The 26,925-nt window shown below is 43.1% G+C and overlaps 1 protein-coding gene across 1 annotated transcript; it reads right to left on the reverse strand.

Moving 5' to 3' along the window:
• Positions 1 to 347: 347 nt before the first annotated feature.
• Positions 348 to 24,990, reverse strand: EIF3B (eukaryotic translation initiation factor 3 subunit B). The gene is made up of 19 exons (XM_040356682.1): positions 24,745 to 24,990; positions 16,474 to 16,666; positions 12,725 to 12,844; positions 12,583 to 12,640; positions 12,219 to 12,347; positions 11,950 to 12,107; positions 10,646 to 10,777; positions 10,499 to 10,565; positions 8,663 to 8,709; positions 8,366 to 8,576; positions 6,888 to 6,960; positions 5,307 to 5,429; positions 5,102 to 5,180; positions 4,815 to 4,953; positions 3,415 to 3,540; positions 2,809 to 2,886; positions 1,757 to 1,865; positions 1,556 to 1,668; positions 348 to 829 (listed from the first exon to the last, which is right to left on the reverse strand). Exons 1-18 carry the CDS (start codon positions 24,848 to 24,850, stop codon positions 1,571 to 1,573), a joined length of 2,046 nt encoding a protein of 681 aa, XP_040212616.1. The 5' UTR covers positions 24,851 to 24,990; the 3' UTR covers positions 348 to 829; positions 1,556 to 1,570.
• Between the last annotated feature and the right edge of the window lie 1,935 nt (positions 24,991 to 26,925).

Raw genomic sequence — 26,925 nt, forward strand, 5'->3', positions numbered from 1 at the left:
TGAAGTATGACAACTGGATAGCCCTCTTTTCTGCCGCACGTAAAGGAGTGCTCAACACCAAATGAGTTACCTGGGCTTCTCACTCATGTATACACCGATTTAGCAGTCACAGAAATCACATGATCGAGAACCCACCCTACAGGCTCCCGATTACAAGCCATGGCTGGGAGTTGTCGCTTACAGCATGATAACAGTGCAGGAGGTACAAAGTGAGCGCACTTCCAGCTCAAAACAGAACCAGCTGCAGGCATACATGTGGCAGCGCAGCAATAAATGCCCATTACAATGCTGCCACATATATTGCCGACGGCTGGCGAAAACAGAATAATGAAACACAAAACCACACATATTTTAAATATATGTTTACTTTAAATTCCATCTTTCATCCTGCAAAGTCGCAATCTGAATGGAGGAGGGTACAGTCCACTGTAGTGCTGGTTCAGCACACTAAAAGATGTAGCAAGTAGAAGTATATTGTTGTAACTCTTTCGCCAGTAAGAACAGTTGACTGTCCTCTCAGTAGGGAAGTAGAAAAGGCTCTTGGCAAGCTGAATCAACATGCATCGAGCGTCGGGAAGCAGAGTCATGGCGAGACAAAGTGACTCAGAGTACCAGCAGCAGTTTCCTTCGCTAGATGGATTTAGTGGTGGTACAGAGTATTCAATTTAAAAGTAGCGCTCTTTAAAAAGATCTCCTGGAGAAGATTAAAGGCACAACTTCGGAAAGGAATGATGTAATGTCCCATTCACGGTCGCGGGAGGACTAAGACAGAATCTTGGGAGTCGTGTATTTTTGTAGAGAACAATTGCTGATGCCAGGGAGGACAATCCTGCATGAAGAGAAGCAAAATAAAAAAATTATTAAAACTCAAGCTAAAAATGGTCTAGAAATTGTTGGCTACACAGATATTAGATTGTACACTGGCAACATTTTTTTAAGTATCAAAACCCCCTGGTGCCCAACATGCATCCATTATTGATCAAAAATTAAGGATTAAAGCGGTAGTAAACTCTTTTATAACAAACAAAAAAAATTCCACCTGCAAGGCAATATCAAAATGTGCTAGTATGCACCGCATACTAGCACGTTATGAAAGACTTGCCTTAGAATGAAGCCCTCCAGCAGCACGCTGCAGAGGCTTCCATCTTCATGTGGTCATCCTTCCAGGTTTTGGAAACCCCGGCCGCCTAACTGGACGAGCCACTATGTCACTCCCATGCATGTGCACGGATATGCCATTCCTTTAAAGTCTGCTGCTCTCTAGAATAGCTCTTAAAACAGTACACATTTAGGAGATATTTTACCTACAGGTAAGCTTTATTATATGCTTACCTGGTAAAAAAAAAAAAAAAAAAAAAAAAAAAAAAAAAGTTTACTACCATTTTACCTTTCTCTGCCATTAAACACAAACGCAGAACTGGTCGGGGTTAAATTTCACAGCCACCGACCATAGTGGGGCAGGTTAATAGTAAGGACACCAGTGCTGGGTGGTTATTATTGTATATAGACCAACACTGATCCAAACCCAAAAAAATAAAAAAATAAAAGAACCTACTGTAACGTTAATCAATTACTCTTCCAAATAAATAATTTCTTCAGTGACAAAGAATTCAATGGTCTCCTCCTCCCAGTCATCAATATTACTGTCCAACGCATCTGTATCCACACCTAACAAATACAAGAAATAGAAAGAACCAGATTAGGACACGCATGTCTGGTAGCCTGTTATTATGAGACAATTGCACTGTATACAAACCTCCTCTGAGTTCCAGACGGGCATCTTTCTGTGACAAGTATAAATTGTGTGCCTGCTCACGGTATTGCTTGTATTCTTCCATCATGGTTCTTCTGCGTTCAACCAGTTCCTTTAAAATGCAAAAGTAAAGTTTCAAAACCGTGTCTATGAAACCATTTTCAGATAGGTACCAAAACCAAACGACATATACCCAATTTAACGTCAGCACAGTTTATTTTTTGATCAGTTACTACAAATGTAAACTGCTAGGCATCTGCAATCTGTACATTACTGTTCCTACGCAGGGATACCTGTGCAGAGAAAATTTAAATCTACCTTCATCATCTGTAGCCAGGATACCACACAGGTCCACCCTACTAGTGGTCAGACTGCTGTTGGTTTGAACGAATGATCAGGAACCGATCATTGCAATATGCCTTAAGGAAAAAAAGTGGTTCCCCACCAGGAGACAACCGTGATCATTGCTAGCTGATGTAGCAGTAAACGTAAATCCGACAGGCTGGTTGTACACAAGTTGAGCGATAAACTTGATCCATTCAGCCCGCTCATAGAATGTTCGAATCTCAGCCGGTTCAGCAAAAATTCAAACTGTCTATTGCCAGCCTTTCTTGAAAGAAGGGCTTTACTGTGAAACTTCGTGAAAGAGTGGCTTACTGCATTCTTCCAACAAAACATTTTAGTGGTTTGGGACTAAGCATCAATATGTTGTGATTTGAACATTTTACTGAAAATTCAACTGTACTTGCTCACACCTCATGTTTTCTGCACTGCTTGCTATTTGAAAGTATTTTAAAAAGAAGATTTTAGCACTAAATACTCAATGCTAAAACCTGTTTGAATAATGAATTTATGACATTTCAGTGCCCCATCAGGCTAATGAGATTTATGGGAAGGGATGCCTATTAGAGGCAATATGCAGTACATGGCCTTTCTATGCCCTACCATCTATAGGTGAGGCCTACATCGAGGTACCCATTTGACATTAGGAAAAGCTGCACCTTCGCTGTCCAGTAGGAATTTAGAGCTCAAGACCTATTTGCAATATTTTTTACCTTTGAAGCCTTAGTTTGACTCAATCGATCTTTCTGTTCAAATATTTTTGAGTACTTCTTCAAATCCTTCTTGATTGTCTATGGGGGGGAAAAAAAACAGTCACATTAAAAGTCAAGTACATTCTACATCATTATTTCAAAAAAAGTTATGGAATACTTCAACTTTAGTTCCTCAGGTACAGGCATTTCAATAATTTCCATGGCTGTCACTGGTATTCCATTAATAGTTTATAACGGTGTATTTTTGGCTCAAGTATAAATCATATCCATAGTATGGCAGCTATGAGGTCAGAACGCCTTACATTTTCTTGTATTTCTCATATGGCATTAAAATGCTTTAATCTATCATATCAGTCTCTTTACCCCTCAACATTAGAGAGTAAAAGGTTTCAGTTTATGCATGAAGAACTGATGTTGCCATGGTCTGGCAAAAATCTACAAACTAGAAATTTTCAAGCTCAGCAAGCAGCTAACAAAAAGGAATCCTATAAAGAAACCAGTGGCGTTCTTAAAAGGACAAAGCTTTCTTTTAAAAGCCAAGCCCTACCACATACACTGCTCAATGCATACATAAAACACACTAGTGGTACACGCCACACAACGTACCTTGATCTCATCTGCAGTCAGCAAAGTTGGGGGTCTTGGTCTCCACAAAAGCTGACAGAATCTATCTTTAGTGTTCTTCTGAAGAAGACGACCTTGGAATGTCCACAACCAATATGCATTATCCACCTACAATAGAAAAAAAGAAAACCTCTTATTCAAATATATTGGTTACAAATGAGGTTGTCAAACTGTGACAAGGACTAGTAGCTTATACAGCATGCTTGGCTTTACAGCAAACAATATTAAAAAGGGGTTGTAAAGCCTCAGGGTTTTTCACCTTAAATGAATTCTATGCATTAAGCTGAAAAACCTTTTGTGCTGCAGCAGCCCCCCTTTGTCTTACCCAAGCCAATCGTTCCAACAACGGGGACAAGCACAGCAGCTCCAGCCGCTGTCTTGGGTCCTCATTGGATAGACTGATAGCAGCAGGAGCCATTGGCACAGAAGAGTAGGCTCGGGGCCACTCCGAGCAAAACCGTGCACAGGAGGTAGCAAGTATAACATGTTTGTCATTTAAAAAAATAAAAACAAAAACCTTTACAATCACTAACATTTCATTCTAAAATGCTAATGTTTTCTAAGGTTGATCAGCTCATTCAATAAACCTGGGAGGTTACCTGTGCAAATAGAGCTAAAGCTAGATGGCAAGACTTGCATATCTTTCGCTTTCTTGCTTTGGCCATCTCCTAAGAGCATTTGTGCAAGTCTAATCTAATCTTTTCACTTGCAACCCATTCACCCAACTTGGCCATGGCAACATATGAAAAACATGAAGGCCAAGGCCTCGTTTAATCGGGTGCACCCATCTGTACTTCCATGCACTTGTAGTGCATAGAAACAGACATTACATGCAGTTCCTACAGGTGAACTTTGGTCTGTTGTGTGAAAATGCATACAATATGCCTTTGTCACTGTTCAGGACTTATGGGCTCTGTTGCAGTGTAAAAAAAGGCACAAAGAAAACAAATGGTGCTGTTGATCTGATGCAGGAAAAACACCAGTCAACGCACCTAGTGTGAAACAGCCATGAACTTGTGTTTAGAAGACCTTCATATAGGCAAGAGCCAATTACGTCACTGTGCATTCAGTACACACTGTGTGTGCCATCAAGGCAAAAAGTGCTCTGCCGCGATCGTGACTCTGCTTGCATGCAATTGAGTGACGTTTTCGTGGCCAGGCCATTCAAATGGCTGGACATCTCAAATCCGTAAAGAAAATCGGGTGAAGGAAGCAACCGGAGCGGAGACAGCGTACTGCTGGAGGGCTCCACTTGACAGGCAAGTCTGCCATAATGTTTTAGTATGCAAAGATTACTAGCACAATAACACTGCAGGGGGAGCATTTAATCAAATTGTGTTAGCAGAGTTGACTGCCATTTTAAAACAAAAATCTGTTCTTACTTTATGGCTCCACCAGGACACAGATGTGACAACGTAACGGCCTGTTGGGTCCCATTCGACATCGGAGGCTGTATAATGCTCTGCAATATTCATGATGGTGCAGTCTGAGGTGTCAACAAAGGCTAGGGCACCATTCATGCTGAAAGTTAAGGAGTTAAAGGATTAGACATTTGGTACTATAAATCCAAGATGAACCAAAAAAATTAAAATAAAACAGCTGCACTAGATTACTTTGGAGAGGAAGGAGTAAAGCAAATTTGAGAAGAAAGAAGAGATCTTAAACATACCTTCTCAATCCTGCCAAGACCAAGAACTGTCCCTGCGGACTCCAGAAGATTGTGTTAGCTTGTTGTTTGTCATACGTCTCTAAAAAGAACAAAAAACAAAAAAAAACACATATAACCATGTCAAAAATATATCACAAAAAGCATTGGTATGTACGTCTGCCTATTTATTAATACCTAAAGATTTAGAGGACAAATCCAGACTTACTTATAAGCTCAATCTTGCCATTGTTCTTGACATGGTAGAAAGTTACTGATATCCGAGGGACTTCTCCATGGAGCACGGCAAACTTGCTTCCATTGGGCTCCCAGGCAAAAGCAATGATGCCATCTACAGGAAAACAAGAAAATGTTTAATTACATTAATACTTTTCCCAGCAATGCATCTTGGAAAGCTCTGCCTTTATTCTAGACATTACTAAATAAAAGGAAAGCTGTCATCTATTTGTTGGGGGCTATTTCTACCTAGATCAATGTATGTGTAGTGGTTCATTCACAATAGGGTTGCACCGAATGTATATTTTAGTGCCAAAATCTAAAATTTTGGATGCACTTGGCCGAAACCGAAAATTACAGTATATATATATTTTTTTAAACACACACACACACACACACACATTAATATATATATATATATATATATATATATATATATATATATATATATATATATATATATATATATATATATATATAAAATTGTATTATATTCAACTTATTCATTATGATTTTAAATGAATAAGAATTTGATGGAAAATGCATCCCTTTAAATTCTATGCATGTCTTCACACTGGTCCCTTGCGCTTCTATTGAAATGTTAAAAATGTTGCTTGCTGCATTTTTGGTCAGTATAAAAGATGCACCTCGAGTTGAAATGCATTGATTGAGTCACACAACCTATGAAAAACACACCATAAGCACTGTAAAACCTGGAAAAGGCGTTTTTGGCACCATTATCGACACTTTTTTCTCGATTGGTAAAATGCCTAAAAACAGGATTTTGGGCTGCCAAAATTTCAGTGTATCTCTAACACATAAGGTATGCAACCTATAAATTCCAATGTATTTATATACCTTCCCTAAATAAAAGTACATATGGAGGTGGTGGCTAAGGATATGTGTGCTAGAAGTGCTCACTCACCCGCGTCTCTGCATACACTTCAACCCCCCACCAGAGAAAAAATGTGGGCGTTCTCCTGTAGCACTCCACCATTAGCTGTCAGTCAGGCAACTTTGGCAGAATTTCAGTGTTTGTTTCTCTCCAACTGCTGTGTGCACCACCTGGGCTGGCTAGGCCCTCCAGCTAATATGATGGGCCCTGTTCATAGAAATGACCGTGAAGGCTCCTTCCCAGTCACAAGAAAAAGCATTCAGTGATCTTTTCTCTGCTTAACACCCTGGGCCCATGACATCAGCAGTCAAGGAGCGTAAGCAGAATTTCAGCATTTGGTTCTCCATGTGTAAAGTGTGTTGACCAGCCTTGGTACATAGGGAGTAATAGCTATAACCTCCTACAGCCGGCTTTGTCCCAGCTATATAGACACCTACTTAGAGAGATAGATAGCTAGATATCCATCTATCTACACACATACACACTTTAACTTGCACAATACTACCACCTTTGGTCGCGATTGCATTTCAGGTGCGCGGTAAAAAGGCAGATCAAATGTCTGTTTTTATTGCTTCCTTTGTGAACGCCTTACTGAAGGCATGCCATGAACTCCTGCAGGTGTTTTTTCACCTTTTGCAATAAAGAAAAAAAAAAAAAAAAAAAAAAAGAAGAATTTACCTTTCATTTCAACCACATCCACTGGAACTTGTTTCTCTCTCATTCTGAATATCTCAAAATTTGTCACCACACCCTGCAGGCAGCAAGACAAAACATGTAACTACAATACCTTCAAACCGCTTATCTAAAAACATGTTTGACAAAAGGTACAGGGTAATAAAGTAACTAAACCCAAGAACAAAAATGTAATATTGCAGCTTACTAGTCGTCATACGTGTCTGCATTGGTTTTAATTCCCCCCCCGGCATGTTTACCGACAGATCCTGCCAGTAAAAAAACCCTTGTATAAGGGTGCCAACACTCAACATGCATATTGTACCTATGGAAAAAGTGATATCACTCTACGACATGACTACAGAACACCCCTACCCTTTTTCTCTAACACAGGTAGGAGAAGCGTGTTTTGTAGACCAAAGTGACTGGACTAATACTTTTGATAACAGGTAGCACAGAAAGTTATAAGCTGCAAAGATTTATGGCATGATAGACAAATGATTTTTGGCCTTAACAAATTTTTTTCTTCAAAGAAGGTATATTAAAAACAAATTCTAGTCCTGCTGGAAAACCAGCATCCAATCACTGTCTGCAGTGCTGAGCAGTGTATTATGACAGGGGAGAAGTACCCACTGTGAGAACACAATAGCACAGTGGGGGAGTTTCCTGCATCCACATTGCTTGTGTAGATGCAGGATTCAGTTTTTTCAGCCCGAGTTGTTTTAATTTGAATACATGTGCTACTAAACATAATCACAAGCCCGGCTCCATAGAAGCCAAGTCTTCCATTTCCTCAATTTAGACCGTTGGCCAACAATCCGTAAACAGTTGTATAAAGTTTCAAAGAAATTGCCAGTATACTGTATGCGATGTAAACCAGCATTTCTGGATTCCAGTTGGCCTTGGGGCAAAAGGGAACAATGGTTTTCATAAATCCATCTTCCCCTAAAATAATAATAAACCCCTTTTTTAAATTTTGGGATGGAAGTGAAATATACATTTTACTTGAGGAAGACTCTACTGTGCTTTATGTACACATATTCGCCAGCACACCAAGGATCATTGAAAAAACGTCCAAAAATTTAATGCATAATAGCGATCCAAAAAGCAACGTTTCGAGGTCACGCAGGACCTCTTTTGCCTGACGAAGAGGTCCTGCGTGACCTCGAAACGTTGCTTTTTGGATCGCTATTATGCATTAAATTTTTGGACGTTTTTTCAATGATCCTTGGTGTGCTGGCGAATATGGGTACATGATTTGCTTTCCGGTTCCCAGCTGGTGATCGTTTCAGCACCCTTTTACTTATTGGCCATTTTCCTGGAAGGTGTGCAGTTGGAATATTTTGTGACTCTACTGTGCTTTAAACATGCTCTAGAGATAAAGAAAGGAATTAAACTTTTCCTGACTACACCATATACGATTTGATAATACATACACCATACAAGAAATAGCTTGGGCCAGTAAAAAAATAACTGGTACCTACCTGAGTTCCCTTTGGTGTCCTATCCACCTTCACACAGAGGTAATCTCCGTTCTTCTGCCAGTGAAGCTTGCAGTCAACCACATTGAAAAGGTTTCTGACTCTGATCTCTTGCCTTGATGGAAGCTGCATTAAGGTCACTCTAGCAGGAATATCTTTGTCTTCTGGAACCCAAAATGCTATGATATTACCCCCAGGGGACCAGGAGAAATCTCTGTTGAAAGACAATGTGACATTAGGATTTACACAAAGTAAAAAGGCTGGCTGAAAAACCATGTCACCAATAATAAGCAAGCTTACTTTATTCCGGTAATCTTCAAACTCTTCTTATCCAGCAAACCCATTGACTGCATGAGAACACAAATGTAAAATTATAAATCATGTTACGCTGCTACCAATAAACCTACTATAAGAGCATTAGAAAGCTTCTGTGAGACCAAAAATAGGGACCTCCATGACCAATCATTGCTAAAAGAACTGCTAAGCTGCTCCCTTATAAACAAATGCTGACCTATTTGAATCTACATTGTATTCTTTAATTACATTCGTTACCATTATTTCCCAATACAGCATGGCTTGTTTTAATATAAACCTCTGTGTAAGGATGTGTCACTACGCCTTTTAACAAATTTGCAGCCAATAGAAACATTTTATTAAAGTTGGAAGCTTTTCCAGGATCAAAAGAGAAGTAATGTTCATTAAAATACTGTAAAAACTACCTACCGCCATTATCCAAGTACATACAATATAGCCACATTTAGCCAAAAAGTAATAAATGCCTTATTCTATTCACAGATAAACATCAATTTACATAATGTATGCAAAGCATTAATGAGAACCTGCCTGTGTGTAGTAGATATAACACAAAAATCAACACTGGACGTTTATAAACCTTTGGCGCTTAAAAGCAGAACGTATTCCTAGTTCGTATATCTGCATTTTTTTGTAGTTACTTTAACCACCTAAGCTCCAAAAGATGTCGTGGTCCCCCACGAGCTTCATGACCAGGTCATATTTTGCTATTCGGCACTGCGCTACTTTAACTGCCAATTACAATTCTGTACCCAAATGAAATTTGTTCAAATTATTTTTCACACAAATAGAGCTTTCTTTTGGTGGCATTTGATCCCCACTGGGCATTTTAGTTTTATTATGGCCACCTGGCCCTGTACTTTGATAGACAGGACTTCCGTACAATCCGGGGACGTGTGACATATATCCAAGTCTCCGTGCCAGGAGGCTGGGCTGTATGTGACGGCAAGCGCGGGGAACACACAGCAATTGAAATGAAAACTGTTATAGCGATGTTCCTCAGCGCTCTTATGATCCGGCTAGCAATCCTCCTCCTCTCCTGTACAGGTGACTACACATCGATTTGTTTCTTTTCCTTGCTTTGCAGAGATAATTCTCTCTATTTTTTTTTTAGCAACACTGGGCTCTGGTCTGTGATTCAACAGTCGATCAGCAGTTCCCGGCTGACCCAAAACTGCATAGGGAGAAGCAGCAATAAACCTATTTCACCCCCCCCCCACCAACCAACCAACCCAATATTATACAAGCTACTTTTAATACACATACAGAAACAAAATCCTTTAAATAAGTACGGGGTTGTTGGTTTTTTGCAGATACATACTTACCTAGGTGGATGCAGCATCAGACAAATACTGCATCGGTCCCCCGTCACCTCTTCACTGAGAACCGAGCCACTGAACAATGGCTCGGTTATCTCACCTCCCCGAGCAGAGAGCCGCCGACTGTCAATCAGCATAATTCCTGCTCGGCTACTCCACCCTCACTGGAGCACTGAGCTGTGGAGGGTCGGGGAGCGCTAGTCTTAGCGGCTTGTTGAGAGTCTGAGACGCCCATCAGTCCAGGCAGCTGGCGGATCCAGACTTCCTAAGTCGGAATGATGCGCTGCCTGGACTGATTCCAGTGACGTCAGCAGACAGGACTTCAGACCGGTCTCTACTGAAGATGGGTCACAGGAGTGCAAAACGAGTTGTACTCCTGTGGCCCATAGTAGAAGCCCAGCCTAAAAAGCTCAGGCTGAACTTTTCCTTTAATGTCAATTTAGACTGCAGCTGTAATTTCACAGTAAAGAGGATTGCGTTAAAAAAAAAAAAGGCAAATACTTACAGGGGTTTCATAAATACTGAGCGTATCTAGTGTCATTCGGGCAAAGAATTTGCCATCGTGACTCCACCTGAGAAGAGAATGGAAGATACTTATTGCTGTGCCAAAAAAACAAAACAAAAGCAACAAGCAATAACAAAAACCACATACTTAAAGATAGGCCAGTGAGCTGAACTTTCACAATGGAATCCTCTCTTTTTCTGTCCGGTTAGAGTGTCCCAGATAATGATTGCCTGTGGATCATCCTTAGTGTCCATAAGAGGGCTAAAAGAAACAAGATACCTGCAAGAAGAGGTTTAGAAGTTATATTACTAAGCAAAACATTTTCGTTTTGGATACAGCGGGAAAGGGTTAGTTTTTATTGCCGTGTCCCCGCTGGGGAAATACTCCAATGGTGGCAAAGGTCTAAGATAGGAATTCCTAAAAAAAAACTAAAAAAGGTTTTCGCTTTGCAAATACTTTAAACATAGGAATCTTTACACAAGTATCTTGGCATACAGCATAATAAAAAAAATGCCTCGTATACTACAACACAGCAATATTTCTAAAGACAATACTTGTTAGCCATGTGATTAACAAGTTTCATAACGAATGTTATGTCCTGGTTGTTAACCTGTGGAATTGTAAAGCTGTTTCTTTGAAAATAAAAAATGTACAGTACAATTTAACCCCTTAGCGCCGAGCATACGCATATATGCGGTCTTGGCTTTAGGGGGTTATACTAGGATGATGCATGCATCACAGTACCTTTTTTTTTTTTTAAAGAGTGGAGGGGCTTACCAGGGATAACAACCGATGTGGATAAAAGCCGCTTGGTTGTTATCCCAGGGGAGCGGAAAGGAACATCCCGCCGGTCTTACCAGGCCTCCCGTCCCAAAACACAGTATTCAGAATTGCCTTTCTTGGCAATCTGAATACTTTGAAGTATAAAGAGTACCTGTCACCACCTATTAATGTCACAAGGTATGTTTACATTCCTTGTGAAAAGTGATCAAAAAAAATGTTAAAAAACACAATGTTAAAAAACAAAACAAAAAAATCATTTTTTTTTTTAAAGCGACCCTGTCACTGCAAGCACAGAATACACAAGTCACACCCGCATATGTAAACGGTGTTATTTTTTTTTTGTAAAGCATCACCTATGGAGATTTTTTTCGGTACCGTAGTTTGTCACCAAGCCACGAGTATGCGCAATTTCAAAGCGTGACATGTTTGGTATCTATTTACTCGGCATAACCTCAACTTTCAAGGCGAACTTTAGGGGGGGCGGGGTTAAAGTAATTTTCTAGCAAAAAATACGGATTTTAACTTAGAATCATTAGAATCTGTTCCGATTTCCTGAATCTGCATTTTTACATATGTTCAGTGTATGAGTGGTGCAAGCCACCTTTGCTGCAATTCATTATTCTATCTGTAAGCAGAGACAAATAGACAAGATACCATAAAGAACCTACCTCTCACAAGGAGAAAAGTCAATGAGTTGTACCCCTTGATGGCTGAACCTCTGAATCTGCTTAAATTTCTCTCCTCCCCACAAAGCAATACCTCTCTGATGGAAGGTAGCCAAGTAGATTCCTCTTGGAGACCAGCGAACATATGTTTCAGTCCATCGCTACAAGAAACATTTTTATGAAAACATTTTTTTTAAATAAAATGGTGGGTGTGTGGGGTGGGGATAAATGCAATACACATACAGAATGAGAACTATCATGTATTCACTTACAGGTCTCTCCTCAACAGGAACTGGATCTTTCACATCAGTCCAGAATATGGTCGTTCTGTCACCTGCCTCATATATAACACTGAACTGATCACGGCAGTCTTGATCTTCAAGCCAAGACCGAAGGTTACCCTAGAAGAGAAAAAGCAGCAAATTAGGCTCCTGCCCTCAAAAGTGTCAGGGGGCTGAAGTCTAAGTGCGCACAAACATTCAGTAGCAAAATGCAAAAGAATTCATAAAAAAGTTAAAATCAGTTAATTAACTGCGAATATAAAATTAGCCAGCATCGCAACTTACACCATCCATCAGTATGCCAAAAAGAACATAGGAATTTAATTATTTTAGGTAGAACAATCTGTACACTTACAAAGTCTTTAAATGGCTGTTTCTCAGGAACCTCCCACTCATCACCAATGGCCATATATCTGTCAAGACAAACAAATTATTAGAGAGAAAATACGACCCAATAAAGGTGCCCCAAAATGAAAAGGAAAACTTCAAAGACTTACTTATCAAAGTCTGTGAAAATGTTTACTCTAAAGGTGTGCTGCTTGTCCAACTTGTAGCCATCTGCATTCTTTACTGCATCCTGAGCCTGGGCTGGTAATGCATACTCCAAGAAAATATACCTAAGTGTGGAAAAATTGCAATAACTGAAGAGGGGACAGGAGAAAGACAAAAAAACAAACACCTGTCTTCTTAAAACCAAGAAAAAAAAACTCCTACCTGCTCAAAGGCTCGGTAATTTCACCCAGCATTTGTCAAAGTGCTGCCTACAGCAAGAATCAAAAGACCCTTTCTTGGGCAGAAAAAGCTCTTTACATGAGACCATGGTCAGTTAGCAAAGCCTTAAGGGCCCTTCCACACAGGGCAGATTTTTTTCCGATCCCCACACAGATCCCCTGCTGATCGAAACAAAATCTGCCCCATATGAAGCGCCCTTAAGGCTTTTCTAGCAGATGGCACATCCTTGTTTGTTCAGTTAATGCAGAGCAGACACAGTATCCGCTAAGCTCTATGGGCAGCTGGGAGTAAACAGATTTTTGTAGTAGATACGATCGGACCCAGAGGTGGGCAGGTGTAAAACAGACATAAGTCAGTTTAAACCCACTTGTCCACAGAAATGCATGGACCTTTCAATCAGGTCCACCCAAAAAAAATGGAAAGGCGGACTCCATTGGAGCGCCTATCTGAAAGCAGCCTAAAGCTTCAACTGAACACTAAGCTCTATCCATCAACCCGTCTTAGGAAAATCAATTGCTGGCTACAACAGAAGAACTCAATGGACAGTGGGCAGGCAGGGCATAAGGCCTAAAGTTGAGACCTCAGATGAATCATTGAAGAGGCCTTTGCAGATAAGGGAAACGATACGAGGCAGCGTAACCGTTCTAGAAGAAAGTGTAAAATCTTATGGCCAAGCTTTTGTTTATCCCTCATAATTTAATAGGAGTTATTTTAAGGTTCCCATAGACTGCTCATGCGGTTCCTGTGGAATCATCCAAAACTCAAGCCAAGGGTGGCCCTGCCAATAAAACACACTACCAAATAACACACAGACTAAAATACTAAGTATGTATTTTTTTTACCACTTGACCTCTGGAAGTTCTCAATGGGATTAAGGCCTGGGGGACCCAAAGATTCAATGTTTTATTCCCCAAGCCACTTGGTTATCACTTTTGCCTTATGGTAAGGCGTTCCATCATACTGGAAAAGGCATTGTTCGTCACCAAACTGTTCTTGGATGGTTGGAAGATGCTTTAGGAGGATGGTTTTGTACCATTCCTTAATGGCTGTGTTCTTAAGCAAAATTGTGAGCAGGCCCACTCCCTTTGCTGAGAAGTAACCCCACACATAAATGGTCTCAGGATGTTGAACTGTTGGCATGACACAGGACTGATGGTAGCGCTCACCCTTTACTTCTCCGGATGCCTTTACCTAGTCCTTAGCAGTCCAATCCCTGTACTGATTGACTTTTCTGCAATCTGCCCCTGATGTTTTTCCTGCTTCTTTGCTGCCCTTCTTGACACCAGACCATCCTCCAAAAGTCTGTCTCACTATGGGTGCAAATGCACTCACACCTGCCTGCTGGCATTCCGGAGCAAGCTCTGCACTGGTGGTGCCTCGATCCCAAAGCTGAATCAACTGTAGATGGTCCTGGCGCTTGCTGGACTTTCTTGGGGCCTTGAAGCCTTCTTCACAACAATTGAACCTCTCTCCGTAAAGTACTTGAAGGTCCGATAAATAGTTGACTTAGGTGCAATTTTAGTAGCAGCAATATCCTTGCCTTTGAATCCCATTTTGTGCCAAGCAATGATGACTGCACGCATTTCCTTGCAGGTAACCATGATTAACAAAGTAACAATGATTTCAAGCACCACCCTCCTTTAAAGCTTCCATTCTGTTATTCTTATTCAATCAGCATTAGGCCCCTTTCACACGGGCTTTCCAACCAGGGCTGCCTATGGAGCGTCGGATGTCAGCGGTGACATGCCCGCTGACTTCCGCTGCTATCAGATACGCAAAATCCAGACGGATGGTGGTCCTATTTTCCATCCATCTGACATGTCAGCTGGTCCTTTTGCGGCATGGCTCAAATGCAGTGGAAATGTTTTATTTGGGGGGGGGGGGTTCAAGTTCATTTTAATGGCAAAGAGGAACTTTGCAATTAATTTCATCTGATCACTCTTCATAACATTCATTAATAAAATTGTTGGGACTTAATATGAGACGACTGCTGCAGAGTTCGTACGTCTCCATCCCTGAATCATATAGAAAAAAAATAAATAAAAGGAGGGGAAAAAAAAGGGGAATGGTGAGACTTTATATGAAGCACAACACCAGAACCAAATGAATCAAGTAGATACTATTTAATGGTGCACATGGGACAGTATATAACATGTAATAACATAATACATATTAACATTCCTACATAGTAAATAATACACACATAAATGTAAAATTGATTTAAAATTTACAGGACTACCTTAAAGCGGTGGTTCACCCATAAAAACGACTTTCCCCTATTACACTGCCCCCCCGCATTACAATACGATTATGCCTTTAATTTTTTTTTTTGCTGCTGTACATACCTGGGTACAGCTATTCACCCGTGTCCTCCGGGTTGCGAGTTCCTAACATGGCGGTGATTGATGTTTTGACAAAAAAAATGAGCTCCCCCCCCGTCGGCTAAGCCGCATCACGACTGGCGAAAGGAGCCGAACGGCGATGCGCAGTATAGCGCCGACTCGCCGTTCGGCTCCTTCCGCCAATCGTGACGCTGCTTACGCGACGGGGGGAGCTCATTTTTTAGTCAATCACCGCCATGTTAGGAACGCCCACTCCCGCGGGACTCGCAACCCGGAGGACACGGGTGAATAGCTGTACCCAGGTATGTACAGCAGCAAAAAAAAAAAATTAAAGGCATAATCGTATTGTAATGCGGGGGGGCAGTGTAATAGGGGAAAGTCGTTTTTATGGGTGAACCACCGCTTTAAAGAAAGTTTAATCAATTTTACATTATAATGCGTGCAATCAATCATGTCTATATGCAAGTTTGGGCTACATTTTTATATATATATATATTATTTACTATGTAGGAACACTTGTGTGCGTATACATTTATAATGTTATTACATGTTATATACTGTCCCACGTGCATCCATGTGCACCATTAAAAATAGTATCTACTTCATTCATTTAGTTCTGGTGTTGTGCTTTATATAAAAAGTCCCACCTTTTCCCCTTTCCCCTCTTTTTTCTCCACTCTTCATAACATTCTGCAGTATACAGAAATTGCCATAATAAAAACGGAGGCAGCTGACTTTGTGAAAATTACTTTGTGACAATCTCAAACTTTTGGCCACAGCTGTATAAAGTCAAATCACCTCACAGATCCTGTACACAATATTCAGAGCACAACACTATGCTATATTTATTTTTCCAAATGCCTATTCTTGTCATCTATCAAGTCTTCACACTATGCTGTAAGTAGTAATAGTATGAGCGCTTCTGCCCTAAAGGTAGCAAGGCTGAAAAACTGTCCATGTGGGAAAGCAGAGCTCATGGCATTGTGTACAGGAAATTTGCCACTTGTACAAGTTCCTGAGCAAATGTGTAATGTAAACCAGCAATTGCCCTTTTAAATCTCAATTCTGAAAACTGAAGTCTGCACAAATATGAAATGGTAGATAACACACAGTCAATGATTCAAAGATAATAAAACATTGCACAATACCATCAGGTAAAACTGCATACACACCCTTTAGTAGTTCCTTCTATGTCTGGGTAGTACTCATTCGTGATCTTTCCAAACTTGGAGAAAATCTTGTTGATTACATTTTTCAGCTTCTCTAAACGGTCGGGTCCAACCTGAGGGACGTTATCCACCAAAACGACCGAGTCGATGCCATCCGCTTCATGTGGCTGTTCTTGCAAGATATCGCCAAGCAACTCTACAGAAAGAAAAGCAAAACCCAATTTGAAAAACTCTTCGGACCAGTCAGCATTGGTTCTATCAGACGGGCATTTTTGCAGCATCCTCCAACAAACCTTACAGATCAAGCATCTTACATAAGTATATATATTGTTTAGTTTGGTCTTGCCCCCACATCAAATTTGGTTTAAAGCAGACATTTATATGCACCCTCAAAATGTAAACTAAAGACATTATGAACCTTGTGAAATGGCAACTCAAGAGACCATTTCTGTAACATGCAAGCTATTTCATTACTTTATTTCTGGGCTGATCACTTAGTTCTCCCCCTCCGCTCTGAGTAGAGAGCTGTGACTGTCAGTTTCTGCTTTGCTCCTCCAGCTCTCACTGGAGCGCTGGGGAAGGGAGGCCAAGCCTCTCAGCTGCACCCCTGGGAGACCAAGGCCCCTTTCACACTAGTGCGACTTGACCTGCGACTTCATTTGCAATGAGTACCATTCATATCTGTGCAACTTCCCTGTACTACTTTGGTCCGACTTTGATGCGAGTTGAGGTCCATAGGACCTCAAGTTTACACAGGCATTCGCTAAAATCGTGTGACTTTTGAGTCGCTGCAGTGTGAAAGTGGCCCAAGTCAGCTGCTGGTCTTGGAATCTGGGTGGATCCCAAATGTAAAGTCAGAATTTTTCCCCAGCCTACCCCGGCTGAGTAACAAGAGCTGACACCGGACTTTAGCCTGCCATCGGCGTCCAGAACAAACTGATTCTTCAGAGAAGTACAGACAAAAAGCTTTGGTTATACTTCTCCTACAAAGTGGATCTAGAGACCAAAGTTTTCAGTTTGTTTTGAATGGAGTAGGGAACGGTTTGATCGGTTGTTGGTGGCCGCAGCTATACATGGCTGTTCACACCGCTACGTTTACCTGTGGTGCTGGATGGACTAGGCAAGTCCTTTTATGTATATAACTTGAATTTAGCAATCAGCTTAGCTTTGTGCCTGAGGGCAAGGTCATCTAATTGAATTGTTGTACACCGCGCATTTAAACATAATATGCAGTAATGTGTGAAAAAACGCTTTGGCATTCCCTGGCTAACTGAACCAGGTCCGCTGCGTGAAGTTTGATAGATTTACAAAAAAATGGCAAAGTGAACATATTGAATTCAAGACGCACACTCCTGTCACAGCAAACTTATGCCCCTTTCACACTGGGGCGGGAGGTGCGTTGGCGGTATAGTGCCGCTAAAAATAGCAGCGCTATACCGTCGGAATTCAGCCGATAGCGGTGCGGTATTAACCCCCGCTAGCGACCGAAAAAGGGTTAATACTGCCCGCAATGCGCCTCGGCAGGCGCATTGCGGGCGGTATTACCGCGGTTTCATTGCCATTGTTTTAAATGGGAAGGAGCGGTATACACACCGCTCTTCTCACCGCTCCAAAGATGCTGCTTGCAGGAGATTTGTTTTCTCTCCTGCCAGCTCATCACCTCAGTGTGAAAGCCCTAAGGCTTACACATTGAGATTGCTGGGCAGGAGTTTTTCAGGCTGTATTTAGGCGCTATACCGCCTGAAAAAACTCCTCAGTGAGAAAGGGGCCTAAGTAAAAAAAATCCATCAAACAAACAAAAAAAACACACCCATTGTTCATATTGCTTCTTTTTTTTTTTACTGATCTTTTGTGGTTTCGAGACTCTGTATTGTAACTGGCCTTGTTTGTATTAATCAAAACCACATTTAGTAATGTTAATGTGGTCATTTTCAGTTAAAGCACACCACACACTGGTTCACGACATTTCCTCCAACTTCTGCCTGCAGTAGTACTCTTGTATTACATAGAGAATGTGCTCATTACACAAAGCACCTCTGCGAAGATTATCTCTTGTAAGGGCTGGGAACACATACAGATGGGCTGCGCCGACATGACAAGTTTATCAAAACTAGCCAACCAACTGACTACGTGTCAGCTAAAAATGCCTTACTTCTAACAGCAGAACCCAAAAAAAGCGTACATGTATATACACACACACACTATAACAATCCTGCCAGGAGATAAAGTGTGATAACAGCTTCATGTACAAAAGGGAAAGTGTTTTAATGGCCAATATCATCCAGTTGTCAATTTATTGAGTACAGATTTGAAATTAAGGGGCAGATCTGACAATCCTGAAGGGATTTTTCATACTATTTTTTTACTTATCAGTTTTGTATTGATGATTACCATGCCCACTTAACTTGGCCATTTGCATTTAAATATAAGATATCCTATTTTGACAAGATTTACATGTCGGTAGAAAGGGCAGACTGGATGTGGCTTTTGTTATGGATTGAAGCTGCATTTTGCTGACCTTTTGAGCTGTAAATGACAATACCCCGTCTTCAATACTTTGAGTCACTGACAAAAGGACAAGTAGGCAGATAAGGACTGGCTTCTCCGATAGGATAGGCATATTGTGTCAGTGCAACATATGGTGCAGCACAGTGGCCTATAGGTCAGCACTTCTGCCTTGCAGCACTAGGGTCCTTGGTGAAAAGCATCATTAGGACATTATCTGTATACCATGATGTGGGTTTCTGCCCACACTCCAAAGACATGCTGGTAGGATAATTGAAATCTGTTTAAAATTGGGTCAAGTGCATATGTGCATGCATTAGTGACCTTAGATTGTAAGCTCTTTGGGGGCAGAGACCGAAATGAATGTAAATTGTGCTATATAAACACCTGTAATTTATTCCAGCTAATAAAGAATTATAGGGCACCGGTGCCCAGGACATTGAGGCTCCATGCACACTGGGCATTTAGGTATGGGTGAAGGGTACAGTTGCACAATGCAGCAGCCTCTCAAACTCTACAAGAGGCTGGCAGTGTACCTAGTGCTACCAACGTTTAAAGGCAGTATGTGCCAAAGGACAAACACTTGGCACACAGACTGCTTGCGTTACGGGGCATTCATATCCTCCATGATGGGAGTGACATCTGGTGGTCTCAACTACCAAGGGAGCGATTCTAGAGAGACAGGCGGTTAGCCCCTTCGTGATCTCGCCCACCGCTGACTGCGACCAATCACCAGTTGCAGACTCGCCCATCCGATTGTTAGTCTGGAACAAAAGGCAAAGCTTCTTAAATGGAAAACCAAAAGAAAGGATTTTATCCATCCCCTTTTCAATATTGTAAAAAACAGCGGGAGCCAATCAGCGGCGCAGCGCAACTCACGAATGCGCCGTAGGGAACCGGGTAGTGAAGCCGGAGCGCTTCACTTCCTGGTTCCCTCACTGAGGATGGCGGGGGGAGAAGCAGAGTGACGAGCGATCGCTCATCCTCTGCTGCGGACGGCGCTGGACTCCAGGACAGGTAAGTGTCCTAATATTAAAAGTCAGCAGCTGCAGTATTTGTAGCTGCTGGCTTTTAATATTTTTTTTTCATGGCACATCCCCTTTAAATGATGCATTAATCTGTGTATTTTAAATCTGTCTAGAGTTCAGCTTTAAGCACAAGGTTTTGCTTTCCATACACAGAAACTACAATGGTAGAAGTCATAAATTAACATATCAATGGGTGCCTGAGCCGATATGCCCGCATACCTGGGGAACACTGAATTATGTAAGGATCCATTTACACCACACATCATGCATTGCTTTATTTGTATTTTTCTATAGTATTGTTACAAACTACAGTGAATGCACTGTAGTTTGTAACAATACATTGGAGCACACTGTGCAAAAATGCAATGCGTCTTTTTCAGTGCACACTGCACTGATGTAAACTGAAATAGGACAAAGTGAATTGACCTGCTTTCTTAGGCAAAAGAGCCCGACAATGCTGGTGTGAATGGGCTCACAGTTTAAAGTTGAGTTCACACTTCTATGCTGCAGTGCAGTAATGCGCACAATACTGCAATATACATTACATGCGCCCAATAATTATGATGCAAAAGCCTTTTTCCTTTGAGGCCAGTTTAAACCATCCTTCTGCACAAAAAAAAAAAAAAGTTATTTTTTCAGACATCTGTACTTTTCACAGGAGATATGTGAATGAAAAAACTATAAGCTCTGTCCGCCACCATGGCAGACAATTGAAGTTTGAATAAACTATGGGCACACCGTAGTTGATTCACACTGTCAATAGCTCAGGAATGGTCTGCCTATACAGAGGTACGGGCAGAGAGCTGTAAGCAGTGTGTGCCATCGCACCCACAATCTACTGATCACCGAAACCATGCTCTGCAGGCAGTTAAAGCGGGAGTTCACCCATTTATTTCTTTTTTGAACTTTTCCCCTTAGATTCCCGCTCGTTGTGTCTAGGGGAATCAGCTAGTTGTTTTAAAATATGATCCGTACTTACCCGTTTTCGAGATGCATCCTCTCCGTCGCTTCCGGGTATGGGTCTTCGGGAGCCGGCGTTCCTTCTTGATTGACAGTCTTCCGACGGTCGCATCCATCGCGTCACTAGTAGCCCGAAAGAAGCCGAACGTCGGTGCGGCTCTATACTGCGCACCGACGTTCGGCTTCTTTCGGAAAATCGTGACACGATGGATGCGACCGTCGAAAGCCTCTCGGAAGACTGTCAATCAAAATAGGAACGCCCAGTCTCGCAGCCCATACCCGGAAGCGACGGAGAAGATGCATCTCGTAAACCATAAGTACGGCTCATATTTTAAAACAACTAGCCGATTCGGGGAAAAAGTATATTGTAGGGGTGAACCTCCGCTTTAAGAAAAAAAAAAATGTAACCTTGTTTTAACCTTCAAAAATGTATGTGCATGTATCTCTCTCTCCCCCCCCCCCCCCCAGAATTTAGGATGACAAGTTCTAACAAAATAAAGAGAAAGAAAAAAATTAAAAAGTAAACAGTGCGGAATGGCGCATTGGCAAAGTTTCAACCCAGTGCACACCAGCAGCCGTGTGATCAGGGCTGCTGGTGTGAAAAGAGCCCCAAGGCCACCTTCATACAACCACTGATCTGCAGCGTGTTAAAGCACACAAGTTATTTTGAATATTGACAAAAAACGAAGAATAGGTGTCAGAAAATAATCAAAAATAAAATATAGTAACTAGAAAGTGATAGCAGCACAGATACCCACATACATAATTGATAAAAATGCTAATGTGATGTGCTTTTAAATAAAGTGCTAGGGGGGTCAAACTAGTGGCGTGGGGCCGGCGATCACGTGCACAAGAGCCAACATGGGGATTTGTGTGTGTGTGTAAACACACACATCCCTGTTCAGTCAGGGGAGAGGAGACTTATTGTTTGTTCCTACTAAGTAGGAACAAAGATATGTCTCCTCCCCCAGTCAGTCCTATCCCCGTACAGTTAGAACACACCGAGGGAACACACATTTAACTCCTTGTTAACACCTCCCCCACCAGTGACATTTACACAGTAAGCAGTGCATAATTATAGCACTTATCGAAAAAATGTGTCAAAAGTGTCCGATCTGTCTGCTGCAATGTCGCAGTACCACTAAAAATCGCAATCGCCACCGTTCCTAGTAAACCAATTAAAAATAAAAATGCCATAAATCTTTTCCATAGTTTATAACTTTTGCGCAAACCAATTTACCTTTTTGCATCTTTTTTACCAAAAATATGTCGAAGTATATATATTGGCCTAAACTGATGAAGAAATTTGTTTTTTTTTTATTTGGGGACATTTATTATAGCAAAAAAAAAAAAATGTTTTCCAAAATTGTTGCGCTTTTTTTGTTCATAGCGCAAAAAATAAAAAGGTTATCAAATACCACCAGATTTAGTTTGGGTACAGCATTTCATGACCGCGCAATTCAGTTAAAGCGGATGTGCCATGGGAAAAAAATATTAAAAGCCAGCAGCTACAAATACTGCAGCTGCTGACTTTTAATATTAGGACACTTACCTGTCCTGGAGTCCAGCGCCGATCGCAGCAGAGGACGAGCGATCGCTCGTCTCTCTGCCGCTCCCCCCGCCATCCACGCTGAGGGAACCAGGAAGTGAAGCGATGCGGCTTCACTGTCCGGTTCCCTACGGCGCATGCGCAAGTCGCGCCCGCCGATTGGCTCCCGCTGTGTGCTGGGAGCCGAGTGTTCCCAGCACACAACGGGGGCGGCGACGGGATGTGACGGAATGCCCGTCTTTTGCCCGTGAATGCCGGGCTGGAAGTGGGTGCAAATACCTTTCTTTAGACAGGTATCTGCACCCCTCTCCCCCCTGAAAGGTGTCAAATGTGACACCGGAGGGGGGGAGGGTTCCGATCAGCGGGACTCCACTTTAGGGTGGAGAATCGCTTTAAAGTGATGCAGTGCCGAACTGTAAAAAGTGCTATGGTCAGGAAGAGGGTAAAATCTTCAGAACCAGGAAATAATTCCGGGAGACATATCGCTGCAACGGCTTTGACCTAAGGTAAGCATTTCATAATAAACTAGCATGCGATGCATACTAGCTCATTATGTCTTTGTCTTGCAGAGTTTACAACCACTTTAACATATGTTTGGGTTTTAAAAAGATGCGTTGGCAACCCTAGCAGCATCGCTTCCTTTCCGCCTGTCTGTAGCCTGCGATCCAAGTGCAGATCAGGCTTCAGAGGCAAGGGAGACTTGGACACGTCTAAATGTACCTCAATAAAAAAAAAACACGGAATGGGGTCCGTGATAGATCATTCTCCACCTTTCTCACACGTACAGGAGCCCATTTACACAAATAAGTGCACCTCGGCTTAAACTGCGTAGCAAGTACAAATGGTACCCCGATGAATCGCCAATACACGTGTGCATTGGGAAAAACGGTGCACATCTGCTTTGTGTCACCGGCCCATTCATACAACCCCCTGGTACAATGTGATCATAGGACAATGCTGGGAGGGGGAGATACACTTATATACAGTATAGGTGGGCGCTTATCCCGTGTTATGATGGGAAGCCTCCCTCCAGATGTTGGGGCCTGCAGGTCTGATCAGACCATGGTGGAGATCTCCCCATACAACACTATAGTATAGGTGGGCGCTCACCCATGTGTTATGATGGGAAGTCTCCCCCCAGATGTTGGGGCCTGCAGGTCTGATCAGCCCATGTTATGATGGGAAGTCTCCCCCCAGATGTTGGGGCCTGCAGGTCTGATGAGATCATAGTGGAGATCTCCCCATACAACACTACAGTATAGGTGGGCGATCACCCCCGTGTAATAATGGAAAGTCTCCCCCCCAGATGTTGGGGCCTGCAGGTCTGATCAGCCAATGGTGGAGATCTCCCCATACAACACTACAGTATAGGTGGGCGCTTACCATGTGTTATAATGGGAAGTCTCCCCCCAGATGTTGGGGCCTGCAGGTCTGATCAGATCATGGTGGAGATCTCCACATACAACACTACAGTATAGGTGGGCGCTTATCCCGTGTTATGATGGGAAGTCTCCCTCCAGATGTTGGGGCCTGCAGGTGTGAACAGATCATGGTGGAGATCCCCCCATACAACACTACAGTATAGGTGGGCGATCACCCCCGTGTAATAATGTGAAGTCTCCCCCCAGATGTTAGGGCCTGCAGGTCTGATCAGATCATGGAGGAGATCTCCCCATACAACACTACAGTATAGGTGGGCGCTCACCCCCGTGTTATAATGGGAGGTCTCCTCCCAGATGTTGGGGCCTGCAGGTCTGATCAGATCACGGTGGAGAGCTCCCCATACAACACTACAGTATAGGTGGGCACTTACCCCTGGGTTATAATGGGAAGTCTCCCCGCAGATGTTGGGGCCTGCAGGTGTGATCAGACCATGGTGGAGATCTCCCCATACAACACTACAGTATAGGTGGGCGCTCACCCCCGTATTATAATGGAAAGTCTCCCCCCAGATGTTGGGGCCTGCAGGTCTGATCAGATCATGGTGGAGAGCTCCTCATACAGCACTACAGTATAGGTGGGCGCTCACCCCCGTATTATAATGGAAAGTCCCCCCCAGATGTTGGGGCCTTGCAGGTCTGATCAGACCAGCCCATGGTGGAGAGCTCCACATACAATGAAGGCCCGTGGAGAAGGCGTGCTCTTCCTTCCCCGGTCCGCTGCTCTTTGTAGCCCCCCAGCAGCCACGTGTGTCCGCCCCGAGTCCTCCATGCTCCCCCACACCCGCCTCACCCTCTTCTGTGATGTCTTCCTCAAAGTCCTCCGGGTCACTAAACGAAATGTCCTCCCCGGTGCCCTCCTCGTCCTCCATAGCGGCGAGCTCTTCCGGCCCGTGCATCCCCTCCTCTGTCTCCGTCACCTCCGCTCCGCCGTGATGTTATCTCCGCTCTGGGCTTGGTCCACACGACAATCCGGGGCCTTGGCGCTACTATCGGGCCATGTGCACCGGAGCCGGCGTCGGGCGGAAAAGGAGCGAACCAGCGGCGGACAAAGGGGAGGTCACTTTCCACCCCTCCGGGGCTCCTCCTCTCACAGGCTCACCCACCGGTTCTCACCCACCTACCGCTCTTCTCTGTCACCAATAACGTGCTACAATGTCACTAAATGATATGTATTTCTAAATACTGCACCAAGTTAGCTTATAGTACAATGGTGACTCCCCACTTCTGAAAGTGGAATGGACTAATCCAACATGGCGGCGGCAGAGGCTGGCCTGTAATAGTGCTGAGGTAGCAGGCTCATGGTGTCTGCTTAGTAATGTGCCTCAGGAAAACTACAACAAATCACTCTCAATAAAAGTTTATGTGAAATCACGACTTTTTTTTTATTATTTTGTATATAATTCCTGGGAGGTAATCAATGCCATCTGTGCTGGAGACCATTGTCACCAAAAAATACAAAAACTGGAAGTTGTCGCTTGTCACAAATCTTCAGACTAGAATTTATTCCAGTGAGGACGGTGGAAGAACGCGTTTACACGAGTGGCTTCATAATTGACTGCTGCGTGTTGGCCACAGCACAGTGTACCCGCGCTTTCCCATAGACTTCTATTTTGTCTTGCCGTTTTGGTGCGCTTTCAGAACGAGCACCTAAGGCCACTTTCACACTGTAGCGGGGGCCGTGTTATCGGTAAAGTGCTGTTAGTGTCGCTTTACCCTCATTTTAGCAGTGCTTTTCAGCCGCTAGCGGATCGCTTTTAACCCCTGCTAGCGACCGAAAAAGGGTTCAAAGAGCCGCTGACAAAGTGCCTTGCAGGTGCTTCGGCAGCGCTGGCCATAGATTTTAATGGCAGGGGCGTTTTGGGAGCGGTGTATTCACTGCTCCTAAACCACCCCAAAGATGCTACTTGCAGGACTTTTTTTTTTGTGCCAAAAATTCGGGCTGAAATCGGACCTGAAACGGTGTACCAGGACGCACTGGACCCCTGCTTTGAGACGGTTGCGGCAATGGTGTGAATCACTGAACCCAGCCTTAAAGCGGGAGTTCACCCATAAAACAATTTTTTCAAAGAATCCCCTTAGATGGATGCTCGTTTTTTCTAGGGGAATCGGCTATTTGTTTTAAAATATGAGCTGTACTTACCGTTTTCGAGATGCATCTTCTCCGTCGCTTCCGGGTATAGGTCTTCGGGAGCGGGCGTTCCTTCTTGATTGACAGTCTTCCGAGAGGCTTCCGACGGTCGCATCCATCGCGTCACTAGTAGCCGAAAGAAGCCGAACGTCGGTGCGGCTCTATACTGCGCCTGCGCACCGACGTTCGGCTTCTTTCGGAAAATCGTGACGCGATGGATGCGACCGTCGGAAGCCTCTCGGAAGACTGTCAATCAAGAAGGAACGCCCAGTCCCGCAGCCCATACCTGGAAGCGACTGAGAAGATGCATCTCGTAAACGGTAAGTACTGCTCATATTTTAAAACAACTAGCCGATTCCCCTAGACAAAACGAGCATCCACCTCGGGTACGGGTGAACCCCCGCTTTAAAGGGGTTGTAAAGGTAAATGTTTTTTCACCTTAAAGCGGTAGTTCACCCTCCTTTCCATCATTAGACCATTAAATTCGGCATCGTAGCGCGAGCTACGGTATGCCGGTCTTAAATTTTTAATCCCCGTACTCACTGTGCTAGCGATGATTGAAGAATCCGACTCCCGCGGGGAATGGGCGTGCCTATGGAGAGGGAGGATGATTGACGGCCGGCTCTGGCACGTCACGCTCCCCGAAGACAGCCGGAGTAGGTCTCGGCTATTCACGGCGCCTGCGCACAGGCTATGCGCAGGCGCCGTGAATAGCCAAGCCTATTTCGGCTATTTCCGGAGAAGCGTGACGTGCCAGGGCCGGCCGTCAATCACCTTCTCTCACCATAGGAACGCCCATTCCCCGGATTCTTCAATCATCGATAGCACAGTGAGTACGGGCAT

This window comes from Rana temporaria, chromosome 6, assembly GCF_905171775.1.
Source record: "Rana temporaria chromosome 6, aRanTem1.1, whole genome shotgun sequence".
Classification (NCBI taxonomy): Eukaryota; Metazoa; Chordata; class Amphibia; order Anura; family Ranidae; genus Rana; species Rana temporaria.